A 24,043-nucleotide genomic window follows, 5' to 3' on the forward strand; every position below is an offset into this window, starting at 1 on the left:
AGTATCTATTCTAAGTACATAAGCTTACCAGGAACGTGAAACGCCACAACAATATTTTCAAAAACGCTAAGACGTAATCCTGCCTCACGCAATGAAATGTAATGTCTCTACTCAAAATGTCGAGGCCTTCAACGGACTGTATTCAATTTATCGCGCTCTTTCATTAACATCAATTTTATATCTGTCGCATTTAAGTAGAAAACATGCAAACAAACTAAACTACCGACCAGTCGGCTTCAATAACTGCCAGGCTGCAGTAAAAGTTATGAGAAACTGCTACTAAAAACATCGTCCAAACGCTCTGTGAAAACCGTAATGTTTTCGGCAAAACGTAAATTGCGTATTGACTAAACCGCTGCGCTGCACAACTAATAATCTGCTCAAAATAACTAAGTACATAACAGAAGCGTATCAGTAGTCCAAAACTATAGGATTTGTTTATTTGTGTGCTGAAGAAGCCTTTGATGCGGTGTGGATATTAGGACACTGTGATAAAATGCGTAAACTTTTTCGCTCTCAAAGAAGTGTCTATGTTCAAAGCAAAATTCAGCGCCTTTTTGACTTTATCTTGTGTACTCAAAGACAGTGACATTCCACCAATTCTCGATTTATGTCAGCAATGTTCCAAACATACAAGCCGAAATCTATCAATTTGCTGATGCTTTACCTCGAAATACATGTCACGTTCTTGTTGGAAAATACACGATTAACTATAAAACTGACTGGATGAATTATTGAAATGGTTAAAAAAAGCTAATAATACGATTAAATTGAAAAAAAAACAAATTACGTGTTGTTGAAATACCCTCAAGGGGAAAACTCTAGTCTTAATATTTTCACTGAAAGAAAACTTATTGAACGAGCACATTTATTTAACTATTGTGGCGTACCCCAGACCCTCTTAAAAGGAAACTAAAATTGCAAACATCAGTCCGAAGAGCAAACCTACCGCTCTATCAACAATGTCGACTAAGTCAAGTAAGCGAAAATGGGTTTGAGTTCTATTTCTGCATACGAATACTTGCTGGATTCACCAATTTAATAGAGTCATTACGAAAATACAGTTAACGTTAATTAGAGCATTGAGGATCTTTTTGAGAGAACCTCGCTTGTGTAATGTACAAAAACTCCTGCTGAGAGGCTAAAACACCTGCTGCAACAGAAATTCTGACCAGGATTACCTCAAACCAGCAAAAGGTAATAAAATGAAATCAATATTTAAAGTCATCCTGAAAAACAAAAATTATCCAAAGACCCGTTGCACGCTGTTTACAACGCTTGCACTTGTTTGGACGCTGTTTGCACGCTGTTTACAACGGTTGCACTTTGTTTCCATCGCTCGTTAAAGATATAAAGATATTCTTCGAAAATTTTGTACGTTATTTTCTTATTGATATCTTCGATATCATATCTTCTTGGTGGTAAACTTTTTGGTTGGAGAGTATTTTGATATCACGTCTTCAAAAGCTTGCAATAGCGTTTGAGCCCTCTAATTAACATAAACATATGACGAGAAAAAACTTTCCGGCAGATAAACCTATTGATTTGCTTTTCGTTGTTTCTTATTGCTTCTGTGAGTTTTTCTGAAAAATATACCTTTCACGTAACTCATAACGCTAAACTTTTGGCAAAAATTATCGATATTCTAGAGCTATTTTGAAAACAAAGTTGATAGTATCTACGATGGATCTGTTTATTTATTTTGATAAATCTTAATATATTATTCTTAATTTTAAATCACATTTAATATATCTCTTCTAAGTATCTATTCTAAGTACATAAGCTTACCAGGAACGTGAAACGCCACAACAATATTTTCAAAAACGCTAAGACGTAATCCTGCCTCACGCAATGAAATGTAATGTCTCTACTCAAAATGTCGAGGCCTTCAACGGACTGTATTCAATTTATCGCGCTCTTTCATTAACATCAATTTTATATCTGTCGCATTTAAGTAGAAAACATGCAAACAAACTAAACTACCGACCAGTCGGCTTCAATAACTGCCAGGCTGCAGTAAAAGTTATGAGAAACTGCTACTAAAAACATCGTCCAAACGCTCTGTGAAAACCGTAATGTTTTCGGCAAAACGTAAATTGCGTATTGACTAAACCGCTGCGCTGCACAACTAATAATCTGCTCAAAATAACTAAGTACATAACAGAAGCGTATCAGTAGTCCAAAACTATAGGATTTGTTTATTTGTGTGCTGAAGAAGCCTTTGATGCGGTGTGGATATTAGGACACTGTGATAAAATGCGTAAACTTTTTCGCTCTCAAAGAAGTGTCTATGTTCAAAGCAAAATTCAGCGCCTTTTTGACTTTATCTTGTGTACTCAAAGACAGTGACATTCCACCAATTCTCGATTTATGTCAGCAATGTTCCAAACATACAAGCCGAAATCTATCAATTTGCTGATGCTTTACCTCGAAATACATGTCACGTTCTTGTTGGAAAATACACGATTAACTATAAGACTGACTGGATGAATTATTGAAATGGTTAAAAAAAGCTAATAATACGATTAAATTGAAAAAAAAAAACAAATTACGTGTTGTTGAAATACCCTCAAGGGGAAAACTCTAGTCTTAATATTTTCACTGAAAGAAAACTTATTGAACGAGCACATTTATTTAACTATTGTGGCGTACCCCAGACCCTCTTAAAAGGAAACTAAAATTGCAAACATCAGTCCGAAGAGCAAACCTACCGCTCTATCAACAATGTCGACTAAGTCAAGTAAGCGAAAATGGGTTTGAGTTCTATTTCTGCATACGAATACTTGCTGGATTCACCAATTTAATAGAGTCATTACGAAAATACAGTTAACGTTAATTAGAGCATTGAGGATCTTTTTGAGAGAACCTCGCTTGTGTAATGTACAAAAACTCCTGCTGAGAGGCTAAAACACCTGCTGCAACAGAAATTCTGACCAGGATTACCTCAAACCAGCAAAAGGTAATAAAATGAAATCAATATTTAAAGTCATCCTGAAAAACAAAAATTATCCAAAGACCCGTTGCACGCTTTTTAATTTGCGGTGCTAAACCAAAAAAAAATTAGTATGCAACTGCTTTCACACATCCTGAAACGTCTAAAAAAACTTCAAATATTCTTGCAGCCAATGTCTCAAAACAAATCTAAATACATAGTTTTTCCCTCAAAGATCAGATGCTTTCTTCTCACTGCCAAACTACACACCTTCCCGGCTCGAGACAAAGCTTGCTATTAAAATCTTGCTACTAAAGCGGTTCCAGTGTCAGAAGAATGTCTTACAACTAGATATTACCCTCCAATGAGCTAGACTGAACTCAGTGCTTATAACATATTTAGTGAGAAAACTTTACAGGAGGCAATGATTCAAGTCCCAGCAATATCTGCTTGTCTCCTTCCTTCTTTCTCAGTCTTCTACATTTAGAACAAGATTAAATCGTGTATCAGTAAAAATAATTTATTTTCTACTTCAACCTTAAGCAGTGTTCGACTAACAATTAAGGCTTTCTGAACGAAACAAACAATGCAGAGGACGATGGCACGAATCAGAGCAATAGCTCAGAATCTACATTTTTTGAGCCGTTCTGATCCTTTGTCATGAAACAGTTCTCAACTAAGTAATTTTAGTCAAACAGACAGTGATTCCTGTCCTCATCTTACTTCAAAGCAAGCCGCTTGCAAATCTTTTTCAAAGACGGGTGGTTCTAAACTCACAACCGACCAAAGATTTATTTACTCACAATCTTTCAACATGATACCCCAAATTGGCACTCTTTCGGACTAAATTTACGACATTTTCAGCTCTCAAAAGGAGAGGAAAAAACAGCTAATTGACATCTTCCCTCCCCTTTAACCCTCAGTTAAGTAACAGAACAATTCGAGGCACAGCTCTCAACTAAAATCCTGCTAATAGAAAGCAGCTACCCAGTCAGTGGAACGTTTAGCTACCAGTTACTATTCTTCGCTACGAAAAAAAAATGATATAGCTCATTGGTTTAAAACAAACACCGTGAGAAAAGTGACTGCAGAGGCGATATTTCAAAACTTAGCGAAATTAACCCCCTTCTTTGTTCGTCTTCTGCCTTTATTTTTGTCCAAATTATCACGCATATCGGTGACAAGCAACTGTTTTCTCTTCCTTTTTTTGTAAATTGAGAGCTTGAAAAAATTTTGTCAAAAAAAGACCACTAGTTAATCACAATTGCAAATCAATTGTCAAATAGGAGAATGCTTTATTTTATGCAAGATGCTAGAGGATTCATTTGGAATTTATCTAATCCACTACTTTCTTACCCGGCTACTTCTTACCCAAAAACATTTTACCTGTCATACTCAGTCCACTGATTTCTTTATCACATCTTACAACTATTTAAACAACAACATAATTTAGTGGTCTGTGCGGTTCGGTTCAGTGGTTCTACGGTTTAGGTCGAGACATCACTTTTTATGGTTTTTTTTCAAACTCTTATTTCCTCAATTCACACATTGGTTTCTCTCTTATTATTATACTTTTAATTCAGTTATTTTTACTTATAAACTATCCTAAAAAGCGAAGGTGCGCACTGCTAATCGTCAATCTTGCCGAAATATACACAATGCTATACCCGACCAAAGATTTAGAGACCTGCAAAATCAATTACTCATTTTTGCTTTCCAAGCACTGACTTATAGCGCAGTGGACTATTCATTTTATTCAAAGCAGGGACAGTGGTTCATTCCCCTCCAGGCGCAAATCAGATTTTTTTTGTTTTTATAACGTCTTGCTTTTTTCCTTCTTAATCATAACTAAGGACTACGTACTTAATAAATCGAAAACTGACGTTTGTTATTTTACCAGTTCTTTAAAAACTACAACTAAATATGTATCTACGACGCTAGCCAAGAACACCTCGCATACGAAAATAAAGAAGCGCTGTCAGCGAAAGCCGCTTCGGTTACGGATCTTTTCTGTTTTTGCCCCCCCAGTCCTATATAACCAGGCTGTTTGCACCCCCCAAATATGTACTTTTTTGTCCTTACAGATCCTTCAATTTAGGCACAATAACGTGCCGGCACCAGCACAAGATTGGATGGATTTTTGTTTCCGGTTATCAAAAAAATTAGTGTCATAAAGCCAATCCTATGGAATATAAGCGCAAAAATAGTAAAATGACGCATTATTCTTTGTCTGCTTACATTATAAGCAAAGTTCAATTACCGTATACGTCTTAATTTCAAAACTTCGCTGCATAATTTAATTGTAAATGCCGTTTGTGCGTAATTGTATGTAATTGTATAAAATCCAAACAATATGCTATAACATGCGTAAGTGGGGGGTGCAAATGGACGTGGGGGGGCAAAAACAGAAAAGATCCTCGGTTACTTGGTTTGGCTCTGAGCAACGAGTACTATCAGCTGATTTTATGAACGCTGAAAGAACAAGTAAACAAACTTTTTCTCTTTTAATTTCAAATCAAACTCTTTGGCGATGCCTTTCAAATTGTTGAGCTTGGTTGTACGTAAAAAGAAATGGCTAGTTTGGTACTTTTGTATCTCTTCACACGCAAAGATGCCGAACGGTCATCAGTTGGTTTACCAAAAAATCCATCCAACATGAAACTATAGACCCCCATTTCATGGAGGTTCGGACAAACAGAGCGATCATTAACAGTTCTTGTATTATTTGCTCACAATCTTTATTTATGATACCCCAAATTGGTACTCTTTCCGACTAAATTTACGACATTTTCAGCTCTCAAAAGGAGAGGAAAAAATACATAATTTAAGGAAAAGAACAATTTGTTTGACCTTCCAGATGTAAACTTATAGTTGGTGTAACATAAGAGGTTTAGACAGGGAGGGAGACTATGGAGATTTAAAAAATTACGAATACTAAAGCGGAAATTCAGGTAACCTCAATTGTTTATTTATGAGCATGCCTTTCATATCCGCTGTCTATTTACCTTCCAATTTGGCCAAGTTATCATTTTTTTTCCTCATTTATTGACCCACATTCCTCTGTTAGATTTCTGTTTAGAAAAAAATAGGGAACGTAAAGTACCCATGGAACATTAACTTCCCTTTAACCACGCTGAAACATGTTTCTATTTGTCTTCGTATAGAACTAAAACCTTCAACTCGCAAATTCTCCCGATTAGTCAACTATTAGAAAAATTTTTGTCACAATCTGTTGTCTTTCAGACTTTGAACTATCCGTGTTCATCCATTCACTCTGAATTTCTGAGTTGCTTTTAATCAAAAATTGTTTCTTTAATAGCAGTCTCAAAAAAGGAAATCCAATTTTAGATACTGGAGCTCGAACTAAAAAAAGAAACTTTCAATGATTCAAGACTTTAGAGAATCGCAACTTATTCCGATAGATTGTTTTTGTATAAACCGATCCAAAAAAAAATACGAATCGAGCGTTCAAGTTCCATACTACGTGTAATTATTCAAACTTATTTCAGAATAACCACCGGAAAAGGTGAACTAACTGTTTATCTAATAGTTCTCATATAGTTGCTTCTCTTTCTTTTTTAAAAAAAATAAATTTTTATTAAAGGAAATGAAGCTGCAACAGATACTTTTCAAATAGAAAAAGTAACAGTGCCAACAGTCATCGTAAAAATCAAATAGTTTTCTCTGAAATGTAAAAATAGGGCTACAAGTTGTGAAATCTGTGATAAAATACCGAAAAGATCAAATGACAGATACAAATTAACATCAATGATCTGAGTCATAGAGTGGACACTGTAGGTGAAGATCTTCTGCAGGGTATTTTAAAAACCAAGGCAAGAAAAACAACGTATAATTGAAAATAATTTTGTTTATAGATATTACCTATACACCTGTAAGAACGGTTCCGTCAGTTTTATGTATACATGTTTACAAATCAGATTCTAACATGGATATAGAGCATTTAGGATTTTCAATATTTATTATTCATATAGAAAAAGGAGACAAAAATCTTTCAAACTTCGCTCGGGGACCAGTTTTAGTTTTCAGACTAGCGAAATAGGTAAAAAGTCATACGCACAAAAAAAGCGAAACTAATGACAGAAATTATTGTTTCTGCTTATACCGCCGATACAAAGTTTCAAATCTCACTAAGTATTGACTTAAAGTCATATCGAAAAAAAACAAGGCTCAGAACTGGGCATTCGCACATAATGTCTCGAACCCGCTCATCCACAATTTTTACTTAATTGTCCACCCCGTGAAGAAGAGATAGGAAGCTTCCAAAAATTCCCATATTCATCAACAAACCAATAGAACACTAGATGAATAAAGTAATGCGGCATTAGGGGACCACTGATACCTACCATTAATGAGACTAGAAAACAAGACCAGCTTAAAAGCCAAATCACAATCATTAATAATTAAACTCAAAATTGGATGTCTAAATTTGAAAGTAAATAACAAAAACAATATGGCATCAGATAAAAACCTAAGCAAAACAACTTCAGCTGTACAGCACTAAAAAAAGATGTGGAACCAATCTTTTATGAGACTCAGTAAGAAAGCGACATAAACAAGAAGGGGAAATAGCCGAATGGGCAAAGTTCAAAAGCAAAACTCCATTTCTACAGATGATTAAACTCTAAATGTATAAAACCATTAGGTATCGACTGAAATAAATGAAGAGATCCAGATATAGTTCTTAAGATTTAATTGAGAGGACAAATGAGACTTGTCTATCTGTACCTCATAATGAGGCAACTAAGACCTGTAATTATCGAGAATATGAAACAAGACTACAAGAAGAACAACAAAAGTAGGCAAAATTTTGAAAAAAAAACAATCAAACAGATTTAGAAGAAAATGGTGTCGCAGCATTAAAACCATAATCATTTCCATAAGAAAGTTAAATTTGTTGAAAGGCTTCTTCAATCAACGCTAGAGGGAACTCCCTATTAGTGTGTGATATTTTGCTCAGGAAACAACACAAAACCTCCACAATGGGCACATAACCAGAGATCGCTACTTTAATGAAAATTCTTAGTATCGAAGTCAAGAAACAAGAAACCCTTAGTTAGAAAACAGTTGGAATTATTATATTTCGATACGCTAGAAAGAAGACTTGTCCTTCCATGCAGATGCTAAGCCAAAAATTGGCAAAACTAAGCCGAAAAAACTGAGTTTTTAACTGAGTTAAAAACTGTTTTAAATTAACTGAGTTTTTTAAAACATATAAATTCAAAATTTAAAGAAAACCATAAGCTTTCATTAAGGAACAAAACCAGATCAACTTGCCGCTGTTTGAAAATCCAACTTCTCTTTTTTAATGAGACTCAGTCATAAGACCCTAAAAAGGCAACCAAGATGGACAGAATTCAAAATACCACAAACATTTTAAGAAGCCAGAGTAGTGAGTCCATTAAGCTTATGAGACAACAAAATCATCAAAATTTTTTACACAGAAAAAGTATTAATTTTTGTTTGTGTCTCAATTCAATAGCAATGGATCTTCTTGGTAAAAAAACTCTATGAAAAAAAGACAAAGAGAACCACAAATGTTGAACACTTTCGAAAACTAAAAAAAAAATATTCTTATGAAAAGACATTGTCTAAACCCTAAAAAGGTCAATCAAAACATATAGTCAATAGAGAAAAAAATGGTTCTCAATAATGTGTTCTCAAAAAGTTTGCCTGTCAATAATGTGGCTGAATTATAAGAGGGCAAAATCGAGAACGTAAAGTTGAAGGTTCAAAAATCCTTTAATTTTTGAAAATAATTAAATTGAGAGTCCGTAATACCGTTAGATATAAACGAAAATTACAAAATTGGTTCATGTATACGTGCATTGGAAGGCAAGAAGACCTTCCATCACCTAGATTTCGTTTAACAACTACAAAAATAGCAATAAAAAAGGTTTTATATTTAAATTCTATATTAAGTTTTGCAATAAAACGGTTTTGCAGCCGTCAAAACCAAGAACAATTCAACAAAAATATGAGAAAATAACACTACGTTGCGCAGCCAAAAAACGCCAATTGTATCCGTCAATAAAAGGCTAGTTCGCCAATTGAATGAAAAGAAAATCGAATATCAAAAAAAGACCAACATGCAAAAAAAAACGTTTTATTAAAAAAACTTGTAATACAAAGGCAAAAGTCATAATAGCTAAAATTGCAACCATTGGACAAATTTTAAAAAAATGGAATATTCAATGACATCTTTTAAAAAAAGTACAAACTCAGATGAACCATTACAAAAATTGAAAACATAGTTTTGTTTTTTTGTACCAATTAAAAAAACTTTTTGGTTTCCTCAATTTATGAGACTAAGTCACGAGACTGCAAAAAAGACGATTGCAGGCAAAACAAAAATATTAATTTAAATTTACGAAAAAACAAACTCTGTCAAAGCCATAAGAACCACGACCTCATCCTGATTTCTTAATTTATTTTATGTTCACTGGAGTTCAATTTTGAATATGGGGTTTGCGTTATTTGAATCAGGAAATGTATCTAATCTACTCAGTATTTGACATAAAAACAAAAATTGAAAGTATTTTGAAAACTGACAGTCCCGCAATGCAATCCGGATAACTTTTGATTGTAAGAGTGAACGAGGAGAACAAAATTAGCCCTGATATAGCTTCATCTTAATTAAAAACAGCTAATGGCTCCAAATATTTAAAAATTTGATGATATTGCAAATGATGTTTTTCAAAATGGCAAAAATAAATGATGCATTTTGGATACATATCAAGTTAAATTAGCTAAAATCGGGCATTGTTTTACTTCAAGAAGACTCTTATAGGAAGCCAAAGCAATCTAGCCCAAATTTTGAAGATCATAAAAAATTGATTCAGCAGTTATTAGGTTTCCACTTCTGAGGCTAAAAAAGAATACAGTCTGAAATTCGAAAAACTTAGCAATTTTCGTAGCTAAAAACTCGGATCAAACCACTCAGAAAACCTCGTCTATCTTATAACGTAAAAGCAAAAACACTTTTGTTGACAAATTTTCAGAAAAAATTTAGCTAAATTGAGAGTTTTGTGAGACAAAAATTACAGAAAACCTGTTAAAAAAAATCGGAAATTGGTCTACTGCTCACAAAAATATAAACATCGATAAATCCTTAGAAATTCAAAAAATTTTCAATTATATATTCTGCGCTGGGCAAACTTTTAAATGATACCACTCACAACTCTCCGCAATGAATACATCTATCGGTCAAAATTGCGTGAACAAGAACACCCATTTGTGTATAAAGTTCCTCCCTCCACTAAAATGATGACGAAACAATAAACTTATAAGGCTGTGAGAGTAATAAAAGTTGTTTTTTTTTAGCAAGAACTGATATTCTGCTGTAAAATCACTGCTTTAAAAAACTGCTGTTTTTTTCAATGAAAACACTAATTGTGTAATTGCTGAAACCATAAGTTGGTTGTACTTCTATTATGCAAATCGACTTCATCAGAATCAGCTCCTTTTTTCTTCAAAACAACTTTATTAAAGTCGTGTGGAAGTCGGAAATTCTATATACCAGAACTTTAAACCCCATTTTGCATGTTTGCTCATTAATGGAAGCTAGTCAAAGAAAAACTAACCGACTATACTTTTGAACCAGAATTGCTATACCAATTCCGACTCAAACAGGAATTCCGTCATTTCTGCTCTTTTTGGTCGCCTATTTTTTATTTATCTTATCGGATTGTTACAAAGCTGTGAACATTAGGCCTAAATATTGATTCTAAGTTTGCCTGTCTGGGTCCAAATACTTTTTGCGCTACAATTTTTTATCTATAGTAAAATTGAAAACCTTTTTCAGTTATTTCAATTTTAGTCTATATGTCTAAGCAGTTTGAATGCGGTAATAAAAAGATCAGCTCAATTTTTGCGAACACTCTACTTTTTCAAAATCTGACAACCAGGCATGAAAATGCGATCAATAAAATTTCCACGTCGTAACCAACTGTGTGTGCACGAATAAAATAGCCTCTCGTGATAAATAGCCACTTTATTGATTTATTTTAACTCTGGACATGAATTTAACCAGTTCTAGACGGCCACTTTCCATCCAGAGGGCATTCACGCTCTTTTATTCAGTATTACCTAATCTAAACAGCGCAACCCGAAATTATGAACAAACCGTAAATCTCAATCAGACCCAGTTTGATCACATGTGTTAGCATTAAAACTCTTTATTGAAACTTGAGGTGCCAATTTTAGATAAACCTTTTGTGCCCAGACATGAGCACATTTTACCCCAATTTTACCCCAATTGCGCCCTGAAATAGGTTCAATACAGCCAGTAAATTCACCACACAGACCATAAAAGTGGTCGCTTGAATCTGGGCAGTTAAAACTGATAGGTTTTCCAGATTTGTCTCAATCTTTTCGCTTTAATGCCTTCAATGTGTGGGTATGATTTAAGATTATAATTTATCAATAACCAAACACTGCAGTGCTAGTTCCATGAAATCTGACTTTGTGAACTAGTTATGGAATTTCCATACAAACGGGTGGAGTTTGGAAGGGCTCGCGACATTTTTAATCTGGGTCGAGGAGAAGAGAGTTACCTAAAGGTATTTCTTACATATTTTAATGGAATGCTTTTATCATATTGAAATTCCACTTCTAGAGCTTTGCTTTGTTTAATTTATCCACAACTTACATACCAAATATAATTTATTCTTCGATACCAATAAACACAGTTTTAATTTCATTTATCACTCTAACACACGTTTCAAGGAGAAATTGGGTAGAAATATTACTTCTCATTCTTTCAAATTCCATAATTTTATTTTGCCGTTCTTTTCAAGTTTCTGTTTCTCGTTGAGATAGATCACTTCATAATAAGGTGAAAGGTAACCCAAATTTTAGCGTTTGAAGTTTGTGAAAATAACAATTCACACCCCTTGATACGCCTATGCCTTACTCTCCATGTACTGTGACATTTTTGTGCCATTTAAGATCTAAAATAACTTTTAAAATATATTTATATTTTATGAAACTATTTACACCATACATGAATTTCGAAAACGTTCAACGCATTGTTGAACGCATTTTTTTCTTTCAAAAAACATTGCTCAATGGTACGCTAGAGATTCAGGTTTCTAAACTTTGTGCAAACAATTTTTCATCATAATTCGTGATATTAAAAATAGCAAAAGGAAAATTCTCAGTAGTTCACAAACGTCAATTTTCTTCCCTTTTCTGAAGTACTGAAACAGCTTTCCAGGAATGGCAGTTCCAGGAGTTCAAGTTTTCTACATCAACTATATTCAAAAATTGCTAATGCTAATTTGAAAGTTAACGATCATCGATTGATTCCAAAGAACTAAATTTCAGCAAAAAGCAAATTTAGCAAATGTTTCAAATATTTGCCCAAAATTCACAGTTTTGTATTTAACTATCGCCAACAATTCAGTTCAGTATCAAACTTTACAATGAAAGCTAGTATCATACAAGCTGATTTTCAGGTTCTGAAAAAGTTTGTGGTTCCGACCCACTTTAGTGGGGGAGGAAATATATGCTCCACTGGTTTTTTGTTTAGTCAAGTTTCATCAATCGATATACTCCTTGTACAGAGTGGTGAGTGATATCATAAGGAAGCTTTTCGAGCGCAGAATATCACAGAAAAATGTTCTTTGAAATAAGCTTTTTCCGAGAAGTTACGGAGGCTTACAATTTTGCGAACACTAGATTCACTTGAGTTGCTTTGCTTACATTTTTTGTAATTTTGATTTAAAAAATTAATCAATTTTCCAAAAAACTTGAGTAAAATGTGAACAGCCTTATTGGTGTTACGTTAATTGATAAGAGAGAGAGAGAGAGATGGGGCGTCTGAATTAATTGAAACTACTCTTTTAGCTGAAATATTTTTTGAAAATAATGGACTTCATGAATTTTTTTTATGAAAAAATGAAAAAACCATACAGATGTATTTCATTATCCCACTTTGTTCAAATTGACATCTCGAACAGACATAAAACATCTTATACCACCTATTTTTATTTCAGATGAGGTCCAATTTACCTCAGGCTCCTAACAAAGTGTTTTGGAACTAACAATTTAGCGCTATTCCGCTAACAAATCTTCCGCTAATTTGAATTGACAACAAACATTTTTTATAATAAGATTTCCCTTTGCCAAAATTTATATAAAGCATCAATTACAATCTATGACAATCACGCAGTGAAAGTAAGGCAGTTCAGGTCTCATTGTTGATTTTTGCAGTGACTCTGGCCTTCTTTTAAAAAAAAACTTTGCTTTATTTTATTTCAATCGCAGAAAAAGGTGTTTTCGTTTAGATGCTCAATCAATGAGTTGACCTATTTAAGTTCAAATAAGCCCCAATAACAGTGATAACATAATCTGTTTAAGGTTCATGTTTTCATGGCTACAACAATGTACTTTTGTAAATTATTCAATGAATTCTTGAATGTAGCCCAATTTTCTAATTTTCTCTCATTTTTGTGGTCCTATGACAGAGTCAGACTAAACACTGGTCTCACTAATTAGATGGCTATTGGTGAAACTATCGATGGCATTCAGTTGATAACTAATGTTTCTGCTAAAATAAATTGATAATTTCTCTTGAATAATTTTTTGTTTCCCTCACATTTGTACCAAATATTTGTTCCAATGTTAGAGCAATGATGACAACACGTGTTTTAATTGAATATTTGAACATTACAATCCCAATTTTTTTCGAATTACAATAGGACGGCTTCCTTTTTATTAAATAAAACTTTGCTTTGTTTTCTTAATGTTAAGTAATCATTCTAGTCAGTAGACGAAAATAATTTTAAAATAAAGCTATGTTGTTGGTGATTAAAATTTTTAAGCAACTGAAGGTCAACACCTAGAATATCTTTTCAGCGACAAGCGTACGTTTTTAGCGTATAATTGATAGTAAAATTTTGAGTTTCAACAAAATTTGTTGTTTTGTGTACTTTAGACATAGCATCACCAAATACTGGTGCTATTAGTTTGCCTCCTATATAGCTACATATGAATCTATTTGGCTTTTTTAGATTGAATGTTGCTTTTTTTAAATTTATTTTAAAAAACAGTTTTTGGAGCTTTGTCACATTTTGTATAATTTCTGTGAACCCTTAACGGAGTCTCGGCATAAATAGAAGTCGGTTCAAATTTTAGTTGAATTAGATTGCAGTCGTAATTGCAATTTTCTTTAACTAATGGTTGCTTGGCTATGATACTACGGGTTTTCATAACTTTTCTTTTATTTTCGGACTCATTTCCAGTTTTGATATTCTTTTCGGCTGTCATGTCAGTTTTGCACATAGAAGAAACATTACGAACAAGTTTTATATCACAATAAAGTTGTTCAAAGATGGCACCATTGGTTTTTTTATTGTTTTTCGTGAACAAATTTCGATTTTCACGGCTTCGACAAAGTTTTATAGCAAAATTTGATTGAGTTTTTTTATGTACCTGTACTTTTGTAATTGTATGACATTCTTAATAATAACAATTCCCAATGGCATCCTAGGAAGGCATATAAGAAGCTATTTCAGTTTGCAGTCAATGGACTTCAAGAATACTTATTTTTAAAAAATTTAAACGTGTTTTTTATCGTCGGACCAATAGTTTCCGTCTGCTTGTTTTATATTTGGAATAAAGTCAGGCCCATATCTTTTCTGCTGAATTACAAGCTAATTTGCGTAGATGAAGTTTTATCTGATGCTATATCGACTTTTTTAGTAGGTTTTTTTTAAAAAAAATTCTAGTTAGACATTGAAATTTGGTCGTACATGTTGTTCAATTTGATTTTTTTGAATTGTCTCTTAGTTGTATCAATCGCAGGTTTTATCGGCCCCCTAATAAATCATTAATTGTTCTCATTAATTTGAGTTCGAAGCAACTTCGATTTCTTAAATAGATTGATCAAATATTTTTGAAAATTAATCGAAATGTTTTCTATCTCTTCCTCTTTCGGTAGACAATGAAATCAAAAATATGGTTGTACTGGGTCGAAACATTATGTGCGAATGCCTATTAATGAGACACCTTGCTTGAATCAGAAAACACACAGAAGTTTATAATGGGACCAGGGAGATACAATTGCTAAATGTTTTTGAATCACTTTGGTATCAATCAAGAATCCATTAGGACTATGAGTCTTTTCACAATTTTTAAAGCCTAAATCTTTATCTTGAGCATATCCGTTTTGATAGCCAGAGGGCAGCCAAATATATGAAGTCAAGAACAAAAGCCTGATATCTCAAAAAGCTTTTTAAACTGATCAAAAATCAAAAACTTTTAACTTTTGAACCAGCACACAGGGTATATGTTTTATGAATAACAGCAAGATTAGACTATTATAGATAAAAAAAATCATGCGCAAAAAGCAAATCCAGTTTTGTTGATCAAAACAAATTCCACTTTTAGATCAAATGTAAATTGTACCAAAAAAAAATCAGAAAAAAGCTGCAAAAATGGGTTTATATATTACAAGAAAGGAATACAAATTTATTATGAGAAACTGGCTCTTCAAAAATTCTCGCAAAACTTGGCAGAGGAAATCATTTTGATAAAATCAATTTACAGGATGAAAAAATGAAAAAATTAAGGAAATTTAAAGAGAAATTAAAGTATAATCATCGGAGAAGTGCGTTAAGAGTCTTTAAAAATGAGTTTTTGTAGTACCAGATATATTTTTGAGGAATGTAGGTTGATCAAAAAAATATAATAAGGGCAGCTACTAGCTGAATCAACACTTTTATGGTGAAAGTAAAGTTGAACATTTTGGGCTGCGACAGCGCAATCTTTTTTATTGCAATTCTGTGCTCTCTACTGAGCTATCTGGTGCACACTGCGAAAGTCTGAAAGCCTTATTATGCTCTCTTTTGTTGAGTTATCATTTCAAGTTCTATTTTATGACCACAATTTACCTACTTAGAGAATATACTCTAAATAGAATTTTTTATAATTGTTTGACAGTCAACGTTATTCTAACAATCGTTTCCCAGTTATCTCTAAGTCGCCCATTTAAAAGTCAGAGAAACTGAATGTGTTGAGGTTGTAAATCTGCTTCCTAAAATCATTATCCAATTCATTACACAAAAACTCAAATCACAAGTATAACGAACAGCTATCAGTTTTCCAGAGCTATAATATAAATAAGAAAAATCATAGGTAGAATTTTTTAAAATTGTTTTGCCTTTTTTGCTGGTGCTGATTTTTTCTAAATTAATTAAATTAAAGCAACGCTTACAGATTTTTGCCTACCACCATTTAATTTAATTTAATTGAGAATTTTTTCTATTCGGCTTTATCAAACTCTCCAAATGAAATGCTGTTTTTCAGCTGTGATTATCAGAGTTGTCTCTATAAATTATAATCAAATTTTTCCAAAATCAGTGGTACTGTTTTTGATTACATTGACAGGTTCATTGAAGATCATTCTTTTAAAAGCTTTAATGAATACTGATAGGTCGATCTATCTGTAAGTCAACTAGCCATAATAGGGCGTCTTAAGTGATTAGCTGCACTGTTCGAACTACATAACCATTTTTCCTTACTTCAAGTTCTTCAAAGGAAAAGCCAATATAAATTTGTCGGTTATGGCGCGTTTTTTTAAATATCTTTCTGCAGAAATTTATAAGCTGGCAAAGAATCTCAATTTTATATTAATATAACATATTATTAATGAATATTGATGAGCGATTTCAGTCAGTGAAGTATAGTAAAAACAAGCATGCAAACACATACAGCACGTTTAGTAGTGTCTTTCCTTGAAGAAGTACAGTTTTGGCAAAGACCAGGTGCAGTGGAAATAGTGATTAACAATTAATTCCATCAACAAAGAAAGCTTTCCTTATATCCAAACAACTTAAATGCTATACAGCGTGCTATTGAGCAGAAAACGTTCAAATATTCGCTGATTTTTTCACGCGTACAGGAAACTAAAAACAAATTGAAACGGATATTATTTAACGGGACAGGAAAAAAAATAGTTTTGCCTTATTTTGGTTTGACCAGCATTTCTTTCTTGATTTATGGAATCGTTAAAACTTGGTTCCGTTTGCTAATTAAATAATTGTTTTCAATTGATCTGTTAAAGAACTTATTATAATGGCCGGGAGTTTGACAGGGTCTTGCAATTTTGAACGGGTCTATTATAAGGAAATTCAAAATGTTTTGATTTGTAGCTATCGTTTATAGTTTTTCGGAAGCGGATAAAATGAGCGTTTAAAAAAACTTAATCCTTCGTGGCGCAATTATTTTTGATACCCATTAAATAGATAAATTTCTTCGGGCTGAAATTTCGCCCCACCAAATTTACTTCTTTTAAAACTAGTAATTGTAAAATATGCAATTGAGCATTTTACGGAAAACACTAAGTTCTAGTTATAATGATTAATTATTCCTACGATTCAAGTTTTCGTTATTTCCGCTACTTATTGATTCTAAACAATGTTTAAAATGTCTCGAAGATCAAGAAATGCGGCAAAAACTATCTTTCTTACACTTATTCTGTTCTATATTCTATTCTACTTAAATTTATGCCTTTACAATACTTTTGACAACACTCACAATTCAGAAACTTCAACTCTTTTGAAAACTTTTAACCCAAATAGAACCCAACAGTCTTTCTGGAAATCATTACAAGACAGTTTTGCCACTCCGGAATTAAACGATCAATTAAGTTCTTCGTTTTCAAAATCAAAAGCTAACATATCTTCATACAAGAATGACAATTCGATCATAGTTGGTAATAAACCTCGTGATGATTTTAAAAATTACGACAATTTAGTATTATCTCAGGAAAATCGGGTGAATATTTCGAGTTTGAAAGCTGATGCGTTAACCTACACTCGCTGTATTGAAGAGTTCAAATATTTTTACCGAGTTGCAATTATGCACAATGTCATTATAGACCCGAATGAGTGTGAACGAACAGACACAAATCGTCGGGAGTTTTACGCCTTTCGTCATGATTTTATGACAATGTTATGTATGAACCACATGCCTGCAAAAAGAACAATTCATCAAACCAAATATTTCTCATCAAATTTGATTGCTTCCAAAGAATTTCTGGCGAAATTAGCCGAAACTAAAAACTACGCTTTCCAGTGGCTTATAGCAATTGTACGCGAAGAATATGCTAACGCGTATTGGACGGTTATGGACGTGTTTGACCTTTATCATATCATAAAAGCTTTGGATAAAAGTTATGTTCAAATTCTATGGTTAGATGCTCATCCGAAAACCAATATGGATCAATTATGGCAAATTTACTTCGGAAACGTACTTTACTTGCCCGACTTGAAAGAGCACAAAACTGTGAACAGAAATAATGACAAAATTTTTGCGGAGAATTTTATTTTCAGACCTGACAGGCAATGGAGTATTTTCAAGAACAAAATAGAATCAGACTCTTTAGCTTTTAGTGAATTCCGAAATGAAGCATATCAGAAAGTTGGCGTTCGGTTACAGCCGAGAAACTGCACCAGACTCCGAGTAACAGTCGTATGGAGGCGTAATTACGTCAACCACCCCGGAAACCCTCTGGGCGAAATAAAACGGAAGGTTGCAAACGAACGGGAAGTTATCGACGCTATGCGAAGTTATAAGGAGTTTATTATAACTGAAGCGTGTTTAGAACAAATGACAGTTAGTGATCAAATTAGACTCATGAGCCAGACTGATGTATTTTTTGGGGTACACGGGGCGGGGCATACTATGGCTGTTTTTATGCCCCCGGGGGGTGCTGTCGTTGAGGTCACGACCCCAAAGAAGAAAAGTAATCGCCATATGATGCAACTAGCAGTTAATGCTGGTCAACGCCATATCTTACACGTTCTTAATCCAACTCAAAAAGAACAGAAGTCAGATTCAAGTTACTATATCAGTCCCGTTTCTGTAAAATCGTTAATGCAAAGGTCAAAACAGATTACATGTGATTATGACTGATGGCTAGTTCTAAATAAATTTAAACTTGTAAATACAGTTATATCGCTTTGTCGCTTTATTAATCAATTTGATTTGTGTATTTTTTGTTTTAATACATGGCTGTACAAAATTAAAATCAATGGTGCTTATTTTTACTGCAACGTATCTGAGTTTGAGTCGAGGTAAAAGATATCAGTATGACGTCATTAGGAATAGGTTTTGGGATTTCTTCAAGAAAAAGTCAATAATGAATTAAAGAAAAAAGTGTGATTTATCGCTAGCTTTTCACCGCATTTTAAGGAAAAACACGTAAACTCGACAATATAAATGCACTTGAAAAAGGACTTGAGTTAGATCTTCCTCATGCTAAAAAAACGGCTTGACTACTTACATTTTTCTGGTAACAGTCTGCTCGTTGAATGAATTGATGTCTCAGGTATCTCAAACTGTCAACAAGTATAGCAATAATACAACAAATTTGATCGAAACTGATTTCTGAAACATTACGTTGCCAATCTTACATATCAGCCTTGTCTTACAATTCAGCTGCAATTATTACATCGCTAAACTTATCTTTTTTTTATCATCTGACAATGAATTTGTACTCAATTGCCATCATTTTATTGGCGGCAAAAACTAATTGAAGCATCAAAAAGTAGGCTTCATTATAATTAGCTTCAGATTAGTTTAATACAAATCACTCAGTACTATTTTGCTCAATAAAAAAAAATTAGCTTCGTTATTATTTTAATTGAAAACCTCAGTACTGTTTTCTTTATAAATGAAACTAGCTGCTTTTTATTTCAATAAAAACCCTCAGTGCTGTTTTTCACAGATAAAATGAAGCTTTGGGATTTAGAATCTATCCCTACTTTTTAGGGACGACAGTTTCCCTTCTTTCTGTCTGAAGCAAAATTTGAAGCAACAATTAAGTTAGTTTCTATTTATAAGCCGCGGATAAAAATGAAATTAAAGTTGCCTATATTAGCAACGCCGGTAACAGTGATAAAAAGCGCCAAAAACTTCGCAAATTAGTGACATTCAAATCGCGGATTGCTGTTACTTTAGCGCAAATGTTAGTGACAAAAGTCGCTGGATGATAAAGACACAGCACCGTCGGTGTCTCTAGCTTGTCATCAAATTCCGCAATTGCGGATATCAGCGGTGAATAATTCCAATTCTGAGCAATTCTGAACTAGTTTCCCATACTGTCATAAAAAGCTGTTTGCGAAAGCCGATAAAACCTAATCAGAAAACATTGGGGAGTGGAGAGCACGGACATTTGCAAGCAAGTTTGCTCGCTCAAAATGTAGGTTTGGCAACTTAATGAACTCTTTCCTCTCACATTTCTATAGAATATGACCTTTTATAATTGATAATTAACACCTGAGTTACTGTAATAAAACTGTATTTGATATTACCATCTCTAACTGGGTAATACGAATTACTTTTGACCTAGAAACGGCCATTAGTTTCATTTTACATGGTATCGAAAACAAACGTTCTCTTAACAGGTGGCAAAAGATAAGTTCCAATTTTTTATGCATTAAAGTGTGCATTAATTCAAAAAAAGTGTCAAAACTAAAGCCAACTAAGTGTTAAATTTTCAGAGGAAAGCAGTTTTTACAAACTTGCATAACTTACGATTCTTCCTATAAGTTCAACGCCAATCACACTACGTTTTTTCACATTTGAATTATAAAAATTCTGCAATTTTAATGCTTAGAAATAGTACTCCCAAAAAGTAAATTTCGTAATTTGATTAATCACAATTTTCCAGTTTTGATCTCATGTGAAGCCATTAGTTAGAAACAATAACTGTTTAAGATAATGATTGTTCCAAGCTTCCATTGTAATTAAGGTAATTTGCGGCGCTATTGTCAATTTTTCAATAATTAAAAGACTTAAGAACTCAGTTTTTTTCCTAGAGGAAGCTTGGATTCTGGAACATTTCGTCCTGGCAATTAAATGAAAATTCATCATCAATTTGCTAATACAAATTGTCATGAAGTTCATAACTCAAAATAAATAAACAAAAATTAACGTCATTTTTATCAGAAAGAAAGTCAATTAAAATCCGAAATACCACAAACATCAGAAAATCAGAAGTTCATAGATAATTTTTCCTTTGTTTAATTTTTTAACCCGCTTAAAGCCAGCCATATTTTCCTACCATTTTTTTAAGGCTGTTGTTAAATTAGCACACCTAATTTACCATGCGTAAATGCAAATCCAGCGAATATAAAACATTGTTTCCTATGAAACCGTGTACTTCTGGAATCCAGGTAGGAGAACAACATATTTTCATTGGAAATCAATAACATATTTTCAATAAATAACAACAAATTGGTTTCGGCGCTTTAGCAACAAAACATCCCCAGAGACACCGCACTAAGCTTTGCAATGTTTTGTTCAAAAATGCAAAAAAAACAAGGAAAACAACTAAATGAAAGGATGGAGTTTATTGAAACCAGAATCTAAGAAGAAACAGCATAATTTTTAAAAGGATATGCAAAGAACTCAAAAGAAATATGGTATCCAAATTCATTGAAATTCAGAAAATTATGTGATTTAAGCCTGAAAAAGAATCATTCAACTTATAAGGGACTGAAAAAACTTACGCTGGGTTTTTGTTGTAACACACAAAACAATGTTTGGCGTCTTTGTAAGCAACAACAGACCCTGATATCGACTTTGACAGAACTTCAGTAGTTCTGTTATGGAATCCAAAAATTCAATTTACTGCAGGCAGAATTAAATGACATCTTTGAATATTTCTCAGTGAAAAAAAAACAAAAAAAGAGACCAAAACGGATGCATATAACATAAACAACTAAATTGGATATCGCTGTACCTGTTGGCTCAGAAAAATGGAATTTCTAATGAGTTTCAAATTTTGCAAAACATAAAAAATACCAAATTTCATATCAAAATACATTAGGTGAGTTTCCTCTTGAGCTAACTCTTTCTCCGCTCTGAAAGATTTGGGCACCTTAATAAGTTTGAAATACAGCAAATTCGTTAAGAAAAATTCAGTGTTGATAAATTTTCGGAGTTTTGAGTAAGCGTAGAAATTCACTAGCATCCAAAAAACAATCAAGATAGTTCCTCTAAAAAATCAGCTAAAATTTGCGTTAGAACGTTTGAACGTAAACAAGGAAGCAGAAACTAAAAACACAAAATTTAATTCCACGTTGAAAGCTTCAGTCTTCATGCGTTGACGAAATGTCTAATATGCATAAACCAGGTTTGTATTATTAATCAGACTAAAATTTCAACCGCTTTAGTTTTTTCTGTTCGATAACGGACAGTTAATGCCGTCAGCGTTTAATAGATAACTTAGAACTATGCTCACATTCAATATTGCACTAAACTTTTGATTAATTGAAGCCTGCTTAATTTGTTGAAAAGTAAGACACAATCGTGAAGAGACAATTTACATAAAACAGTGATATTAGTTTTGAAACCAAATGCTGGTAATTTTTTTCCCAAAAAAATCTACAGACAATGTAAACTGCTTGTCAAATCAAAATTTTTATCTGCTATTTTACGAATAAAAAACAATAGAATCACCTCGAAATCTGTTATAACTCACTTGATTTAGGCTGGCGAGGGTCTCAATGGTTATTTACATTAAATTTCATTTAACCAAAGCTCAAGTCCCCTAAAATATCAAAAACTTGAAATTTCTTTATCAAACTCTGACAATTAGCAAGAAATGAATACAAGCCTGACAGGATTTCAAAGATTTTCTGAGGCAATGACTTTTTTAATTCTAGGATTACTGTTCGGATGTTATAAAAAAGATTCAGCAACAGATGTATACTTAGAAACAAATCGTAAAAACGAAATTAGAGTAAGCCAAAGACAACGAAAAAAAGTAGCTACCCAAGACATACACAAAACACACAAACATAACGTTTTTGTTCAAAATAGCTAACGTTGGGCGAATTGATCTCAAACGATCAACGAGAGGTTGGAGTCGGTAGTACCCATCTGCGGCTCAGAGCTGCAAGCATCGGGGGGGGGGGGGGGGTTGGGTGAGTTGAGTGGGGGGTTAAGCGATTGGTGGGGGATAGGATTGCGAGGACTGGACAAACCTACAGGTGGAGGAGAGTGGATAAGGGGTGTGTTAGGAGGTGATTGGATGGGGTTGATGGGGGTCAGACTTTCAAGATTGGCAACCGCCCTTCTCATCTGGAAATTGTCTCCTCAAAACAGCTTTAAGGAATTGCATTCTTAGAGACTGGTTAGGCGTAAGGCTCTAAAAGAACTTAATGCCCCCGAGCGTTAGCTGTTATTCCGGTTTTGAGGACAAAATTCAAATGGGTCAGAAAAAAAACCGGACAAGCAAAGATCGTCTTTAAAAGAACCACAGGATTAATGTAATTGCTACAAACTTTGTTTTAGAGCAATTAATAGAACTGGTTGCTTTGTGGTCAAACAAAAGGTGAGGGTCAATTGTACCCTACTTCAGGTCAGAAAGATTTTCACGTCACTAAAAGTTGTTTAAATCACACATACAAAAATTTAAGTGTGTAAGAAATTCTTTATTACACACACACACACACACACAAATCCATTCGGGAATTCATCATAAAGACTCGTAACTAAATCAAGAGGTAAACTGTTAGAACTATGAAACATTGAAAACAAGCCAAGCTGCAGCAGATTAACAAAGTTACTCGCCCTAAAACCAAAAAAAAATTGTTCAAACACCGCTTCCTGACATCAATTTAAAAGCAGTGTTGAAAAAAAATAGTTATTTTTCTTGCCTTTTGGCTCCTTTTACAAGTGAAAAAGTCAACAGAGCAATTTGACTTGATATTGACATCAAAAAACTGAAAAAGACCTAAGCAAATCTTTGAAAAATGGAAGTCGGAACTTGCTCGAGGTAGAAAGCCGATTACTATAAATAACCTCAATAATTTTCAAATTCAATTTTCCGGGGAAACAAATCCATTCAAAGCAATTTGTAAATTATCTAGCGTACAATTATAATTTTTAAGCTATAATTTGTAAGACATAGCCCGTGCACGAGCAATAGAAATGGGTTAGGTGACTCTGGTTTTGGCGATTCTTCTTGTAATCCGCTTGTTCCGTTCTTGAGGAAGGAATCTCAAATGGGTTAGACAAAAAATCGAGTAAGCGAGAAAAAAATTGCTACAAATTTTGTTTGAGAGCAACTATTTG

The 24,043-nt window shown here is 33.5% G+C and overlaps 2 protein-coding genes across 3 annotated transcripts in view; one reads left to right on the top strand and one right to left on the bottom strand.

The window, feature by feature from the left end:
- The window catches only part of LOC142346160 (uncharacterized), a 439,331-nt gene that overhangs the window by 395,640 nt on the left and 19,648 nt on the right, over positions 1–24,043 (bottom strand). The gene's annotated exons all lie outside the window — the stretch shown is intronic.
- On the top strand, positions 10,819–18,999 carry LOC142345280 (uncharacterized). 2 transcript variants are annotated; one of them, XM_075397261.1, is made up of 2 exons: positions 10,819–11,793; positions 17,200–18,999. In XM_075397261.1, the coding sequence occupies exon 2, from the start codon at positions 17,372–17,374 to the stop codon at positions 18,869–18,871; it is 1,500 nt and encodes a 499-aa protein (XP_075253376.1). In that variant the 5' UTR covers positions 10,819–11,793; positions 17,200–17,371; the 3' UTR covers positions 18,872–18,999. The 2 variants fall into 2 exon arrangements, with proteins under 2 accessions (XP_075253376.1, XP_075253377.1); XM_075397262.1 differs by having other exon boundaries at positions 11,771–11,786; positions 17,306–18,999.

This window comes from Convolutriloba macropyga, chromosome 9 (assembly GCF_964194025.1).
Source record: "Convolutriloba macropyga chromosome 9, txConMacr16.3, whole genome shotgun sequence".
Lineage (NCBI taxonomy): Eukaryota > Metazoa > Xenacoelomorpha > Acoela > Convolutidae > Convolutriloba > Convolutriloba macropyga.

Excerpts from the sequence above, each read along its gene's own strand:
- LOC142345280 (XM_075397261.1), top strand. The coding sequence starts at position 17,372 with ATGTTTAAAATGTCTCGAAGATCAAGAAATGCGGCAAAAACTATCTTT.